Source organism: Crotalus tigris, unplaced genomic scaffold, assembly GCF_016545835.1.
Source record: "Crotalus tigris isolate CLP2741 ecotype Arizona unplaced genomic scaffold, ASM1654583v1 scf7180000024362.2655971311:6658466, whole genome shotgun sequence".
Classification (NCBI taxonomy): Eukaryota; Metazoa; Chordata; class Lepidosauria; order Squamata; family Viperidae; genus Crotalus; species Crotalus tigris.
The window spans coordinates 1,120,654-1,138,416 of record NW_024100530.1 but is presented as its reverse complement, the minus strand read 5'-3'; the positions used below and the strand labels follow the sequence as shown (position 1 = coordinate 1,138,416).

General features: G+C 38.4%; 1 protein-coding gene across 11 annotated transcripts in view; it reads right to left on the bottom strand.

Annotated features, from left to right (window-relative positions):
- ZNF536 (zinc finger protein 536) overlaps positions 1-17,763 on the bottom strand; it is a 482,695-nt gene that overhangs the window by 71,126 nt on the left and 393,806 nt on the right. The window contains exon 10 of one of the 11 annotated variants that reach the window (XM_039327469.1): positions 9,478-9,538. The exons of the other annotated variants lie outside the window; for them this stretch is intronic. Within the exon in view, the coding sequence (XP_039183403.1) occupies positions 9,489-9,538 (50 nt within the window). The 3' untranslated portion in view covers positions 9,478-9,488. The remainder of the gene's footprint in view (positions 1-9,477; positions 9,539-17,763) is intronic. 11 annotated transcript variants of the gene reach the window in all.

Genomic DNA, 17,763 nt, shown 5'->3' with positions numbered 1-17,763 from the left:
ACCAACCTAGTCAGAATTAATAACACAACCTACAGCTACTAACACCTCCTCTTCCACCTTCTGTCCTTCATACTACAACCTGCTACATGCTAAATCAAATTCTAATCCTAGGCTAAAAAAAATACAATCCCTATATGTATGCCTATATGTATGCCTATATGTTGTTAGCAAAAAAGTATATATAAATATATCTACATGTATCGAGAGAGAGAGAGAGAGAGATATTCTAATCTGCACCAGTATTAAATCTGCCCACTATTGTCTATTCTCTGATAAACAAGCCCACTAACCAAAAAGCTAGACTTTCTTTCCTCAAATTAACCTGACATTTTGTATGAAATCTTGGTATTGATTGATATCATAAGCTTGTCAAGCAGTCATAAAAAGTGTTCCAAGGAAAGTTTGTATGGTAAAGCATATGGTAAACTCATCCAGTCCATATGACTGGTTGAATGTCGACCACTTCTGTTGAGACAATCTTCCTTCAATATTGTGACAGCAATTGTCAATGGGACTTAAATTGCTGTCAAACTTATCCAACTGACTTTCAGCACAACAGCCAGGGGAAGCCGGCTTAGTGACTCGCGCTCATTCATTTTACCCACTTGTGAAAAAGGTCCCTTATGAAGGGCTGGGAGCGTATTCAGCTTCAGCAATTAGCCATATGAGCATCCAGCTTCTGCTATGCATCTGTAGGATACATCAACGATATTTCAAGGCAAGATATGTGAAATTGCACACAATTTCCATCAGGCCAATTTGTCAGCATCTTACCTTGATTACTGCATTTGAGATTGAAAAGCACAGCCACTCAATACGTCGCACACAAGTATGCCTGCCCACTGGATGAGCAAAATCATCCATGTACCTATTCAGATACTCATAGGCGGATTCAAACAAGATTAAAACCTTTAGAATCAACATAATGATAAAGGGAAGAGGGCATGTGTCAAATCCAATCTGGATCTAAATGTCTATGGAGATTCTCAATCATCCAGGTCATGGTTGTCCCAAAGGTGCTTTTTCAAGAAGCAACTGGACTTTCTTTGTTTTTCTTGGAAGATGTTTCGCTTCTCATCCAAGAGATTTCCTCAGCTCTTCCATTCCCCACCATCCAGGCAGAGCTGAAGAAGTTTCTTTGATGAGAAGTGAAAAGTCTTCAAAGAAAAACAAGGAAGTCCAGTTGCCTCTTGAAAAAGCACCTTTGGGACATCCAATCTGGGTCAGTCAGTGGGACCAGAGGTTTAGTCTTCCGAGCTTTGGACTCGTCCTGGAGTCTATCCTCAGGGAACTTCTCTCTCTCTCCAGAAAAGGCTGTCCTTGCCAGAATGACACATTCTGGAGACAGAGAAGTTCCCTGAGGATAGACTCCAGGACGAGCTCCAGCATGAGTCAGCAATCTCAGAAGGCTAAACCTCTGGTTTCCGTGACCAACACAGATTGGATCCTGCAACATTATCCTGGGAGACATATATTTGCCTTCGTTCATGTTTCAAATCCCACAGGGATCTCTAAACAATTCCATCTTATCTTTGGAACATTCCCAGCTCACTATATAAGAACTCTGTGATACCTACTGGGGCCGTATCTTGATTCTACAAGGAGTTCTCAATTCTGCTGCATTGGTTTTAATTGTTCAGTAATATTGCTGGAACCCAATTTTGAGAGCACATGGCTTAAAAGACCAACATCACATATTTTGACACTGAAATTGTTCAGATATTGACTTGGAATGCCTTTATTCACTTTTTACTTTAATAAAACCTACTGCTACCTATGTGGTAGAATGACAAATATACTTATTTTACTGAGAGTTACAGATAGTTCCTTCAACTCAGTTTTACAGATATTAACATAGGGCCATACTAAGAATGCAACAGGCTAAATGTCCATTAATTTGGCCAGGACAAAAAGTTGCAAAGATGCACTATTTGTAAAGTTCCCAGAAAAGAGGACATAGGATACATGAGACCCATCAACAAGAAGAGATATGTTGTCTGATAACATTCTGTTGAAGACAAGCTAAAAACCAAAATACGTATTATCCTTAGGCTACTGGGAACTTCCATCCCCACAATTTTTGGATGTTTTTGAACTGAAAAGCAAATGTAGGAGACAGCAGTCAAGAGGAGGCAGATAGAGATAGATGTATATTCTGCTAGACTGTAACATGATGCTTAAGCAATTGATGTATCTAGCCTAGTAATTGTCTATACCAATTGTCTACAATCTCAGATCTCACCACAAACAGCAATCTACTGTTCTCAACTGAAAAGGCCAGGAATCAAACATGGACATTCTCACTGAATGGTGGCTTCTCCTCTTTCTCTGTCAGCTTAATTTCCTCACAGAATGAATGTTTTGACTCTTTTGACAAAAAAAGATGTCTTAACTTGGGTGTATTATGCATCCGAATATACAATTTCAGCTTTGGAATGCTAGGGAGAAGCAACCTTGACTTTAGTTGTCTGAATGAAAGAAATAAAAGACATTTCTAAGGATTCTGTCATGTACCTTATAGCTCCTTAGAAAGGAGGCATGAACACAACGTTAGCAATTTAGACTTAACGTTCTGATATAAGTCGCATAAAGAGCCAAATAGACATTTCAGAAAGTTAATAAATATGTGTATAAAGGACTCGGCTATGTGGGTAGAGTTGAATGCAATGTGATGATGATGATGATGATGATGATGATTTAGATTTCTTTGGTACATTCAAAGATATGAAGAAAGAAAGGAACCTGAAGGCAGGGCAAGAAGCAATGGATGAAAACCAATCAAGGAGAGAAGCAACCTAGAACTAAGGAGAAATTTCCTGGCAATGAGAACAATTAATCAGTGGAACAACCTGCCTCCAGAAGTTGTGAATGCTCCAACACTGGAAGTTTTTAAGAAGAGACTGGACAACTATTCATCTGGAATGGTATACAGTTTTCTGCCTGAGCAGGGGGCTGGACTAGATAACCTCCAAGGTCACTTCCAACTGTTCTTCTGAAATCTAAAATATGAAAAATCCTTTTTCTCAAATTTCAAGATAATACACACACACAAAAATGGTTGACTTATTCAGAAGATATAACTGATACAGGCAAGAATGAGAGGTGGTTCCTTATAGTCTTTATACAGTGACTTTTTTGGATGTGTGTTTGTGGGGTGCGGGGGTAATCTACACATTCTTGTCTGAAACACAATAATATATACACAGCAGAGGAAAACTTAATATGGTATCTATAGTAGAGCAGGAAACAAACAAACAAACAAACCAGAAAATAGATAAATTAGATTACTGGCAGGAAAGGATAATGACACCTGAGCCACCACAATTTCCACACACTGATGGTGGAATTCTCAGTCCCCGATTGTTATCCAATTCACAAAAGAGGTGCATGCTGGCAGTGTGTAATAAAAGCCAGTGTGGGTGGCAAGGTAGCTGCAAATTTAAGCATGAATGCTCTATATGTGGGGGCTTGCACCTGATTACCAGATGCTCCAAGCAGATGGCCAGGGAGGAGAGTAAACAGGGCTCCTCGTAGCTTCGATAGGGTTACAGAAAGCACCAATTCTTCTGAGAGTAGCTATAATCCATCGTTGGCTCTGCACACGCCATAGTAAGATACCATACAGATCACTTACATTACATCTTGCTGATCTTTCTTAGCCTCCTCCCATAGAAAAGAGAGAAAACCCCCATACATACAGCCTCTTTCATTTTCATTTCCAAAGGGAAAAAAAAATGCATTTCTAAATGGAGTTGCCCTACTGGAGATGTAGGTTAGTATTCAGCTGCCATCAGTTAAGCAATGTAGTAGCAATGAAGGCTTCCAGGCCATAAGAATAAATAGCCTTGTAAATAGTTAATAGATAATGCACAACAATTACATTTTAAACACATCCACCAGCCATGAGATTGCATACATTTCTTTACCATTTTTCTGTGTTTACTCATGTTTAATTAGCATACCCTTGGTGATGAAATGAAAATGAATCAAAGCACGCTGTTTTGTTGTATTTAAAAATATAAGGCACTATGGACAAATTACATGCAGAAGTTGCATAAAACAGAATTGAGAGGACTTGAATCTCATTACCATTATGCATAGGAGCACATGTTGTTAGATAGCAGGAAGTCCAAATCTTCACTAATCTACTGCAGATCACCCAGATACTAATCAGTACTCTGGATCTTACTTCTGGCTGTTTTAATTCCAAGTTTCTGTGACTATGAGAACTTCATTACTTCTTTGCAGGCCAAGCTAATGTAGGACTGAAGCTACAGGTCTGATTGGAAATCCAAGCTCAGGAAAATATGATGAAGTTCTACTTCCTCAAAGAAGGGATAATACACCAAGTACCTTCAGAACCTATACAGTTATGTTATTTCTATTTTTCTGCAATGTATTTATGAATTTTGGAGTAGGCATGCAAAGTTTACCACACCTTTTAGATTGGTCCGTCCATTCATTTATCCATGAATTGGATGAACGATATCTAATGCAGGATGCTCTACCAGCATCACAGTGGGTGGCTTTCTACATGGAGTTTGTATCGTGAACTTGTCAAGCACCCAAAAGACTTTAAAAATATTCCCACTGATTTTTTTATACCTCCACTTTATCCTTAAATACTGATACTAGTGAAGGAGAAGCCATCCCCCCCAAAGCTATCAATATATTAATCTTTAGCTGAAATCCTCCATCAAATTTGATGGAATCATAGGGTTTTTATCAAGTAAAGTACCCATTTCTACAGCTTCCCTGAGCATCTAAGTCCACCATCTCCCAAAACTGTCAGGGAACAGCTTTTACTAAAATACTTAACATGTAATTGTTTCTTGTTCTTTTTGGGACAACTCTGAAATTTCTTTCACAGTGGTGGCGAACCTATGGCACGCGTGCCCTCTCTGTGGGCACATGCGCTGTCACCCCAGCCCTGCCTCCCCCATGGCCCCCTCCTCACCAGCAGCCCCCCCTGAGGAGAGCCACCCCCGAGCACAGCCCGCATGGAGCAGCGCAGCCAAGCACAAGGCAGCAAGGACAAGACTCCACCCTCATGCCCCTTCGCGTGTAGATGATGCTGCAGAGTGCGGGCAGAAGGGATGGCTGCCATGATGCTGCTGGGTCACCTGGCCTATCTGCTACAGCGGGCTGTGGCGGCAGTGGGAGGGTGGGGTGGGGCAGGGCAGGGGGACAGTGGGGGCAGGGTGGGGCATTTTGGGGGCACTCAGTCTCTAAAAGTTTTGCCATCACTGATCTATCATCTATCTCACGTGCATGAAATGAAATATGGCATATTCGGTCAATAACCAGAAAATTTACCATGTGCATGATTGCCTAATCGGCAAGTGTACCAAAATGAAACAATGCCTAGGATTCCTTAGACAATCAATGTGACACACCAAAAACAGATGCCACCTGAATAGTTTCTCACCCTCCTTTGGTAAAAATATTAAATTCTATTCTGCCATTGTATCGGTGAATCCTTTTATCCGGATTGCTTTCTTGCAGTGTTTCACCAGCAAGTGGATGAACAACGTATGGAAAGAAAGTAAAGATGCAGGGGGGGGGGGTAAACCTTCTATAAATGAATAAACTAAATTCTGCACTAAATGGCAGATGCCCCTCTCCAGAATTAATTGTTTATTTGATACAAATGGGGGCCAGAAGGAAGGGGATGCAGACATCAGAGAGAGGCTGATGGGATCAAGTGGTGGAGGGATCAGTCTGAAATTGTTTTGTAGACACAAGAGGGCAAGGTCTGATCTCAACTTGAATGCCCCTGAACCTTACTCGGGGCAAACTGCCAGTCTAAGAAGATTCCTGTGAAACAGACATTGAGCAATAAAGTTGCTAGTTTATACTCTACATGTGTGGGTCTGATTGTTTGCACCTGAGAATCAGAGAACCCAGAACTAATGATGGGTTAAAACTGGGGAAAAAAATTGCCCATCCATGTACACCATTAACCAAAAGGAAGCAACAAAATTCTGCTTATTGTGTTCTATTTAGCCACTTAGTCTTATTTAGCCTTCTGGATAAATCATTAAGAAATACTTGTATTCTCTTTCATTCACTAGGGAAGGCAACATTTAAAGAAAGCCACCATGAAATCCTGGAGCTTTTGATATAATAGTACATCCCGTCCCAGGGTTTGGAGATGTATAGGCAAAGTACACACACACACACACAAAGCAGTGTGTGTGTGTGTGTGTGGAGGGGGAAAATCTGATATCCGTTTTGTTTTTTGTTCGATAAACAAATGGGAGCTACAGCCTAATTCAATCTTTAATGTGAATGTGCTTCAAAATGGCCGTTGCCCTGTAGAACTTTGAAATGTTCTAGAGATGATCTCTTGCCAGCCTAGGGGACACTGCCAATTTTTCCACAAGCGAACAGCTTGTATCTCCATGAAAACCAATGGATGGAACAAATTGTATTAAATTATGTAAAATGATACTAAAAAGCACCATCGAGTAGTTAAGGCAAAATATTTAAAAATGGGGGTTGGAGGGAAAACGGGTTTACTAAATAGGATTTGTTGCTGTTGTTTGTTTGTTTATTTATTTTGCTGAAATCAAATTTATGGTAATAATGGAGAGGCCTCTTTTTATTGGACTGCTGAAAAAGAAGGATTCCTGCTTTTGCCAACCAGAATTTTGATTTATCTCACTGGACAGACTAGCATATTTCATTCATGAATCTGGCACCTGTGAAATATTTAGCTTTTCTGAAACTTTAAGATATCCTGTTGACACGCATCCGAGCATAACCCTGTTTTCACCCCACTGTCCTTCCCCATGTCTCTGCAGGAGCTGTCACTATACAACTTACATCCAAATACCTCCCCATTTTGTATTCCTCTGACTTTCTTTAATGGTATGAAGGTTTATAAATAACTGCAATTAGCAACAGCATTATGCTTAAGTACACTGTGGATGCATCCTTGTGAAAATTATTGTTCTTATTTGGGGACTGCTCCAATAAATTTGTTACAGGATTTTGAATTGTTCATATCTGAAGCAAATCATCACAGATCAAAAATAGAACCATTTCTCCATCTTGGGTGGTATAATGTGTGTGTGTGTGGGGGGGAGGGGAATAAAATATTTAAATGTCTTTATGTTCACAAAACATAACATGACAACATGAAGCCTTAATTGAGAACTTTGTCAAGATATGAAAATGTCTAGATAAAGATATCACCAACTCCCATCCCATTTTTTTTTTAAATTCAACAAACAGGTCATATCTCAGATAACAAAGTAGATTCACTTCTACAATATTTAGAAACAGATGATACAGATGGTGATAGATGATAGATAGATAGATAGATAGAAATAGATAATAGCTAGATAAAGAGATAAAATGATATAGAATTATAGATAGAATGATAGATAGATAGATAGATAGATAGTAGATAGAGACAGAGATAAATATAGAGATAAGATAATGATAAATAGTTATATAAATAAATAATGTAGAGATAGAAATAGATGATAATGATAGATGATAGGTAGATAGATATAGATAGAGTGATGAGAGACAGAAAGAAAGAAAGAAAGAAAGAAAGAAAGAAAGAAAGAAAGAAAGAAAGAAAGAAAGAAGAGAGAAGACGAGAGAAAGAGAGCTTTGGACATAAAACTATGCAATGGAACACTGGACTCAATGCTTCTCTAAGCAAAACCTAGAAAAAAATGTGCTTCAATACTGCTGAATAACTCTGCAAATCCTTTCCTAATCTGGTACTTTCCAGATGTGGGTGCTCCTCCTTCCCCTGTCCCCTAGCCATCCCTGCTTAGCAATGGGGGAGAGTTGGAGGGAGGGGGAAGTGGAAGTCTGTATCACTGCAATATTTTATGAAAAGTACTTTGCTTTTTTATTGTATCTTGTCTTTATAGTGTAATCAACTGATATCTTAAAACCAAAAGCACCACAAACTCTTCCTAGAGCAGTTCAGAAGTGCTATGTGAAAACATCCTTTGGCTGACCTTTAACCAGTGAAATTTGGGAGTTAACAATGGAGAAAGAAGCATAGTACGGCATGTTGCACACAGTACATCTAGCAAGTACTTTTGGATGCAGCCAGAGTGTTTACAAAGAAGAAAACAACCTCAAAAAGGTATGTTTACATTCTGTTACAACAGTATATCGGAAAGTTGGTTTTCCTTCCTCTCTAATATCAGAGCAATAAGGTCAAGAAACTGCTTTGCAAATGCTTGCTCGGTATCCTAATTATAATAATTATAATAGTAATAGCAATAATAATAATAATACATCCAAGTGATATGTATTTTTTTCACCTATCTGATTTCTATGCAGGGAACTAGGTTTTTGCATATTGCACGTGATTCAGAAAGAATAATTAAAGTCCTACATGGACACACATTTGCCTGAGGGCAAACCTTTTATGTTGTTTTGCATTCTGCATGTCACTCAAAAATGTGCAACCAAGAACTGATGTTGAACTAAAATAAGGCAAGGGAAGCATTGACTAAAAAGAAAGAAAGTAATTATACCTTGTCCAATTTGTTGACACCCCTTTCACCATCTCACCATGAAGGCTATGGTAAAACATATAGGTGAAATTCAGAGGATTGAAAGACCACTGTTTGTAGTTGAAGAAAGGTGTTTTTGGACAGATAAAAGATAAAACTTCATTTTTTTCAGTCAATAAAATATTTGCCACTTTCATAGCAATGATTTGGGGAGATTGCAACCATGCAGCCGTTCTATGCTTTTAATATTTTTGAGTAAGACCAGCTACAACAACAAAATACCCCTGATTGGAGTCATACTGTAATTCTTAGTCTAGTTAACCATGGTTCATTGACTAAAGAAGAATTGGCTAGGTTGACACATTATACTAAATCAAAACCAACCAACCATCCCATGATGGCTTAGTACACGAAAATCCAGCCACAGTTGTGAGTGTATTCCTCTAGGCAGTGTGAAAACACTACACTACATGCACCAAAGGATAAGTGATCAATGGGGCATTGACGTGAAGTCAAGTTTGACAATGGCTAGTCATGTAATCAATTATGGCCGAAACAACCTGAGATAATTTAGGATTTGGGGGGGATGGGCAGAATTGGTTCCTTGGACTGCAAGATCAAAACATTCAGTCCTAAAGGACAACCACACTGACTACTCTTTGGCAGGACAGATACTGAAGCTGAAGCCACCAATTGAGAAGAGAGGACCCCCTTGGAGAAGATCCTGATGTTGGCAAAGATGGAAGGCAAAAGGAGAAGGGGATGGCAGAGGCGGAGATGGTTAGATAGTGTCAACAATGCAATGAACATGAGTTTGGGCAAACTCTGGGAGACAGTGGAGGACAGGGGAGCCTGGCGTGCTATAGTCCATGGGGTTGCAAAGAGTCAGACATGACTTAGCAACTGAACAACACAACAACAACAACAACAGAATTGGTTCCGGATTAAAAGCAAAGTACTTTGGATGTTACTCCTGCTTACTCACATGGAGTGATCTCACTGAAGAGCTTGGTTTAAGACAGCACCATCCTCAGAGGGTTCAAAACCTGCAAAACAGCAGGCACAAGATTACAATATAAGACCTGTCCCTTGGATGTAGCCACCATTTTGCAAATTAAACCCCCACAGATGCTTCTGGTTTAGGGAGCCTTACTGCAAGGCTCAAGGGGAAAAAAAAAAAACTACTTTTCACAGAGAAAGTGAAAGCAAGTTTTGCTACACGCTGATAGAAATAGATACGGCACCATCAACTCCAAACCTTAAAATAGGTGTGAAATACACTTGTGTTCCTTGTGACTGATTCACAGCAGTCTTAGTTCTAGACAGCTGTCTGGTGCTACAAATTGAATCAGTTTAACCAACAGCTTGATGAAATCCACATAGGTGAGATGTGGATTTCTTATACTTCATATATTTATCCAAGTTATGAGGTTCACCTAATCATGTACACAAATATCTTCTCTTTCCCATTCTTCAATTACTTCTCATTTATCTTTAAAAAAAAAAAAAAAAAAAAACAAGGTTCAGAAGCAGCCAGGGAGACTACAAGGAATGTTTAGCAAGAAACAACACCACTAGATAACAATAAGGCATACTTAAAAGCACCAGTGTATGAAATTTCAAGAAAACAACAATAAACATTCCAGGGAATGAAGTAGAAAAACAGAACTCTTTCCACGAGGATAAAGCTCAGAGTTCAGAATTTTTCTTTGTATGTGAGGCAGAGAGAACAAGACCGTCATTGTTGCTGCTTTGTGGTTCAGTCTCCAACCAGAAAGATTGGGTCATTAACTTCTTTAATCTTTCTGAATTACGTCTCTTTCTTTGGCCTATCCCTTTTGCTCCCAAGTTTGACACCCTACATATGACTTGTTTGCTCAAGATCTGGAATTCTTTCATCAGTTTTATAAAAATGATGCCAACTTTGGACAGTGAAGAGCTTGCAAAAATGACCACTTGGATAAGCATAAGAATGTACTCATCTGTTTGCTCAGCTCCCAATAATTTCCTATAACTCTTGACCAATTAAAAAGAAGCTTCATTCAGCTACTCTTTATTCTAAATCAGACTTTATGACTTAGTTCAAAGGGCTTGGCCTAATTTGACTAAGAGGTGGTGATCAATATATTTATCTGCCTATTTTCTTGAGAATCAGATTTCCTGCAAAGGATTTGATATATGACTTCTTGGTAATGAAAGAATAACATGCCTGACCTCCATATTATATATGAAATGTTTAAGTGTTTAACATTAATGTATAATGGAATGTTAACCAGAGAACATTCCGTGGATAATGTTTAAATGGGAGGAAGGACTATCAGTTCATTTCTCATATCATTGATAACTAAGTTGTAATTATTTTTCTTCTTATTTAAACAGGAAAAATGCTTCACTCCTAGGAACAATTGCACTTGTTTATTTTTTAAACTAATTAATTTTTCCATATAAAAGCCCAAAATAACATGTATGCTTTTCCCCAAAATTTTAGGTAGAACTATTAAAATTTAGGTAGAGTTTAGAGTTGGCCAGAATTCAGTCAGGAGTAATTACTTGAAGGATGGAGATAATAGTTCTAACAGAAGAAGCAGGACCTTGGATAGCTCCATTTGAAACTGGGAAGTTGGGATTGGGTAATAGGAATCAGCCAAAGGGAGACGAAATATGATCCTCTGGATATTATTGGATTCTGACTTCTGTCAGTCCTACTAAACATGGCCAACTGTCCGCTTAATGCACCCTTGAAAATAGATTAAATGATCCACCAATAAAAATACAACAATGACAAAAGCTAGCAAGATGAGCCAGCCCATCATTACTGTTTCTTCATTTAGGAGGTTGTTCCATCTTAAAAAGTCCTTATCCACTTTTGCCCCAGATACCAATTCTGGTGATCCTCTAGGGCAGTGGTTCTCAACCTTTCTAATGCCGTGACCCCATAATACAGTTCCCCATGTTGTGGTGACCCCCAAGTGGGTGTGGCCACCAATAAGAGGGCGTAGGACAGCTAGGGAAAAGGGAAAAAATGGTGGACAGCGTGGTTTGGCGACCCCTGTGAAATGGTCGTTTGACCCCAAATGGGGTCCCGACCCACAGGTTGAGAACCACTGCTCTAGGGTTTATGTTGCAACAATATGTGGCAGGGCCAAAAGACCACAATGTACTGCAAAAAAATGTCTCCTAGTTATTAGAAGAGGGGTTTACATTATTCACCAAAGCACCAGAGGTCAGGACAAGAAACAATGGTTGGAAACTGATCAAAGAGAGAAGCAACCTGAAATTAAGGAGAAACTTCCTGACAATGAGGACAATTAACCAGTGGAACAGCTTGCCTCCAGAAATTGTGGGTGCTCCATCACTAGAGATTTTTAAGAAGAGGCTAGACAGTCACTTGTCTGAGATGGTATAGGTTCTCCTGCTTGAGCAGGGGGCTGGACTAGAAGACCTCCATGGTCCCTTCCAGTTCTATTCTATTCTATTCTATTCTATTCTATTCTATTCTGTTCTGTTCTGTTCTGTTCTGTTCTGTTCTGTTCTATTATTTTATTCTATCACAAAACCTATCCTTTTTTAAAAAAACAATTCTTAAAAAAATGAAGTGCCAATCCAACACATTCTCTTAGAATTATTGACATGGCTAAAGACATCAATGATAAGCAACCAAAAAGCAATTTCATAAACATTGTTATTAAAGGGTAGGGTAATTGCTTTAAGCACTCTAGGCATTGTCAGGGTCATGGACAAGCTCTTTTGGTCACATCCTGATGCAAGACGCAATGGATCAATGACACTGGACATTATTTATTTTTAAATATGAGCCATCTCACCAATCCAGAAATGAGTCCTTCGCTCCACAAATTGCCTTGTATTTATTAAATAAAAAGTCAAAATTCATTCCACTCAGTAAGCATGCTAAAACAAGACAGTTGAAGCTCTTTGCACATAAAAGTATGGAAGTAATTAGGGATTATGTCATAAGTGTACAAACATAGTTTATATTACTGGGTATTAGAAAGGACCCCTTTTATAGTTGCCTTTGTCAATTTGATAAAGCAAAGGGTTTTAATGTACTATAATAAGGAATGTAAGAGAGGGCAAAGGAGAGTCTGAATGTGATGCCTGAGCCATCTAAAGGTCTTCTTAGTCCTGTGCAGCCTTGATCTCCCTACTTATTTTCTGGTCTCCTACATTTTAACTGAATTAATAGCAATCCAATGAGAGAATGCTCCTTCAGATGTCAGTTGTCAAAACATTGGCAGAGTTCAAAGCAAGGTCAACATTACAGCAGATCTGTGTGCTATGATCTATTTAAAAGACAGCATGGCCCATTATTCTCCAGGCATCATTAGGAAAGGATTCCACCAGGTTTTTGTAAGTATTAAAAAAACTCCCTTTTTATCACCCTGTAAATCCCTTAATGTAGGGTAGAGTTGGGGTGAATGGATGGACCTGAGCCTTTACTGGCTGGATGCCCTTCCTGACACCTATCTGGAGTTCACAGCAGATATTTTTTTTCTTTGCACCCTAAGGGAGAACATTTGCCACTACCTAAGATTGAACTCTCAATTTTCTGAATGGGAGGTGAATGTCTTCACTACTAGGACACTACATCACTCATATTATTCAGACTAATCAAAATCCAAGGCTGGCAAAGTTTGATTTAATCCTTATAGGGCTGCCTTAGTTTTTAACTGGAAGGTTGAGGTCCTCCAAAAGAAGATAAGTTTGAAAAGATGGTTCAGGTGAGTGAACCCCAGCTAAGAATGGGGAGGAGGAAGGAGATTTCATATTGTATACTCAAACCATGCTGGAATTAACCACAATACTTTCAGATACAAATGGAGTCTTATTTTCCTAACAGGTAAATTATTGCGGGAAATCCCTTTAATTCTTGCTGTTGTTAGACAATCCGAAAATCAGAAAACCCCCCCAATCCTCTTTGAACTAATGAAAACCCAACTGACCACCTGTCCTTCCATAATCTTTACAAAACCATAGCCAGCGAAGTACTTTACACCCTAAAATGGCAGAATTCAGTAAATAAAATTAGGTGCAAGACTTATTGGACGTTTCATTACCAGGCTAGGTAACACCATCAGTGCAAAGGGCAGCTGAATTTGTTGGCTGTTTATATATGGTGGTTGTCTTATTAATCCTTATTACGGTATTGTTCTTGACTTGATGACCAAAGATCAAGGAAAAGGCAAACAGGAAAACTATGCCCTACTCATTACGTCCCAAGCCTCTGCTAGAGGAAGTAATAAGATTGAGGAAGATACATAACAGTAAGGTTGAGGAGGGATTATTTCATTTTTAAATATAGGAAGGGAGAATAATTATCTCCCAGATGATGCAGAATGCCATTTGTTCCTTCTATATCGTTTTTACAGCACCAGAGTGAAAGCTGTTGAATTCCCACTCCCTTTTCTATTGAATTTAGCCAACTCTATCAACATTAAACCAGCTTTGAATCCTTAAAAATATTACTTCTTGGTTCAAATGTTCTTTCAATATTGTTTTACAGCTTTTATATACCATCTTTGTCATTATTTTGATGGGCTTGGTGGAAACCATCATATTAAAAGACTGTAAATAAATGATAAAATGAGTGAAAATAATATAATCACTCGGAGTTCCCCCCTCTCATTTTGATTTATAGGGTTGTGTGGCAGATTCAAAGGCAAAAATGTGGCTTGGAACACTTGGAGTGTGCACATGGCATCTGACGGCAATTCCTTTAATCAAATGAAAAATTTAGCGCACTAGGTTCATATTGCAGCTATTTTGTTCCAAGAAAATGGAACTTCAAGAAGTGGTAGGCTAATGTTATGTGAACGACTCTTCATATTCCACACTTATGCCTACAAATATGGAGCTGTATTGATGAATTTCATTCTTAGAACACACGCTTCCCAAATTGTATTATTTTTTCAGATAGGTGTAGTGGTTAACGCATCAGTCTAGACCAGGGGTCTTCAAACTTGGCCCTTTTATGACTTGTGGACTTCAACTTCCAGAATTCCTCAGCCAGGCTGGCTGAGGAATTCTGGAAGTTGAAGTCCAAAAGTCATAAAAGGGCCAAGTCTGAAGATCTCTGGTCTAGAAACTGGGAGACTATGTGTTCTAGTTCCACCTTAGATACAAAGGCATCCAGGTGACCTTGGGCCAGTCACTCTCTTTTAGTGTAGTCTAATGGGGAGGGTGCTGAATCACAAAATACAACCCATTTTTGAAATCTCACTATGAAAACTTCAGGGACTTGTCCTTGATTTGCCAGGAGTCAAGATTGATTCAAGGGGGAATCAAAATATTATATTTCTTTGCACACCAACTTTGTCTTGATTGTAATTTAAACATAAATTTTTGCTGAATATTAAACATTGCCATTCTGTGTGCCTCACTGTCATCACATAAACCAGAAAGATTTTACAAATAGCAAAACCACTAATATGGAATCTTGGACATCAGAAACCAACATAGTACATTCTCAGTTGCTTTGGCTTTCAGATAGAACTTAATTTTGTACCATAAACTCTAGAACATCAGACCTCTAGAACATCTGAAGACTAGCACTGCTGATGTTATCTAGTTTGGATAAGAAACATTTGCAAGAAAACTCAGAAAGCACCAAGGTCTCTTCATTTCAATCCCGAGCTACAAATATTCTCCTTTATTGCTACATCTGAAGTTTGAAGCCCCACAAAAATCTACCATTATCTTTTGAGTCAAGAAGAAAACACTACAATGTCATAAGTAGGCAAAGCAACAAATACTCCACCCCCTCCATACACATACACAACTCTTTAATTTATTCTGGTATTTTAACAGAGATATAAGCAGACATCCAACATTCAACAGTTTTTTGTTTTTTTAAAAAAATAATATTCCATTGTCTCCAACTCTGGAAGGTAAAGAGTTAGGAATTTAGGAAAGGCAGATTCTACAATCGTGTCTCTGTGAGGATGAGAGGGCTGGAGGAAATCCCATTCACAAACCTGTTTTGACTAGGAAGAAATCACGCAGCAGCTCCATAGCCACTCTTCAGTCTTTAACGGCTTCATTAGGCATTTTCCCCAGTCAAAATATTGTCCCTGTGCATCTGTGTTCGCCCTCCTAATTTCATTTCATAACACAATTACATTACAGCTAGTGACTGGCACAGAATGGAGAGATGAAGTAAATAAAAACTAACCAATGGTGGGGGGGGGGAAATAAAATAAAATCTGGCAATTTTGACAGCCTGAAATTTGAAACTTCTAATATTTTGACTTTATATGAGGATGCTCATAGCAACAATGGCTTCTGCCAGTCCTTCTGTGTCTCAGAGACAAAGGCTAAGAGGACTCCGGAACTTTTGACAGCTTCAACCCTGCAAGCCTCTTCTATCTTCTTTGTAGAGCAGAATTAGCACAGCAGGAAATTTGGGATGCTTGTATTCATGAATTTATCTTGGCTTCTAATATTTTATTTATTTATTTATTTCATTCCCTGATGGCCATATAGGGAGTTTTCAACTTATGACCACAATCAAGCTCCAAATTTGTGTTGCTAAGCAAGACAATTGTTAAGTAGAAAGACTGTGGCAAAAGCAAGCAAGGGTAGTACCAATAGTCATAGGCGCCTTGGGTGCAATCCCAAAAGAACTGGAGCACCACTTCAACACCATTGGCATTGACAAATTCGCAATTAGTCAATCGCAAAAGGTGACCTTACTAGGAACTGCTTCCATCCTGCGACGATATCTGTAATAACATCAAACATCCACATCTGCCTATCCCAGGTCCTTGGGAAGGACTCGATAGGTAGACAAAAATACCAAATCCAGTCTGAACATCTGGCTGACTGTATTATTATTATTATTATTATTATTATTATTATTATTATTACAATAATAATTTGCTACCTTTATATAGAAAAGGATGAAACACTATACCATTGGATCAGTGGCAGCAGTAAAATTTCCCAAACTGACCATAAGCAGCATTATGAACAAGTTGTCAAATTTATTCATTGGAAACTTTGCCAGAGGTTTGGATTTGAATTCAGTAAAAATGTCTGGAAAAATCAAGTTGAGAAGGTTTTGGAAAATGATTGTGTTAAGGCCTTATGGGACTTTAAAATTCAAACAGAGAAGCCACTTGTTCATAACATGCCCGATATAACTGTTACTGAAAAAAGAAAAATCTGATGCTAAGATTCAGGAAAAACAACTGGAAAAAATTACAAAATATCAGGACCTGCAGTTCAAAATTGAATGGTTATGAAAAAAGATATTCATTATACCAATCATGATTTGAACCCATAGGCCAATATCTAAAAGACTCCCTCAATATCTGGAAATTTTGAATTTATTGGTCCTGGACAGCCTAATTTTACAAAAATGCATCTTGCTTGGAATTGCCTATATCCTTAGCCACTGTCTTAATAATATGTACAGTAGATCCTTAGTTAGCACTTGAATTATTAAGTTTTCACCAATTTTAGATTGTGAATCTAACTGCAGATTACTCATAATTATAATAACTGGAGTACTGCTTGAACACCATTGACAAATTCACCAATAGTCAATTGCAAAAGGCACCTTTGCTCAGCTTCCATCCTACAACAGTTCTTCTAACACCATCAAACAACATCTGCCTATCCCAGGTCTTTGGGAAGAGTTTGATAGGTGGACAATAATGCCAAATCTAGTCTGAACATCTGGCTGACTGTGTGATGAACCATAATAACCAAACTTACCATCAGTCAATAATAAAATCAGTCAATTGCAAAAGGCAGCTTTATTTGGAGCAGCTTACATCCTGCAACAATACTTTTAACACCATCAAACAGTATCATCTGCCTATCCCAGGTCTTTGGGAAGGAAATGATAGAAGGATAAAAATACCAAATCCAATCCAAACATCTAGCTGACTGTATAATCAACCATAATAACCACTATCCCTTTTGGTATAGTTGCAAGACTATTTCACAATTCCTACTAATGTAGAAAGGGAAATATAAAAGAAGAAAGTTACAAAATGCTGTTTGAAAACTCTCTCCTTTTTTCCTAGCTTCCAATTGTGATTCTATTAATCCCATTACGGGTCATCTCCTTTGCATTACAGAGGACTATAATCACTGTTCCTTATATTCTAATATATTTCAAAAGGATGACTCTTTATTAGGTGAGCTAACTGTTTGGGTTCAATTATTTATAGCAGATGGAGCAAAGATGATCCAGAAAAACTCTAAGGTCCAAACAAGCTCCAGAAAAGCACATCAAAGAGAAAGG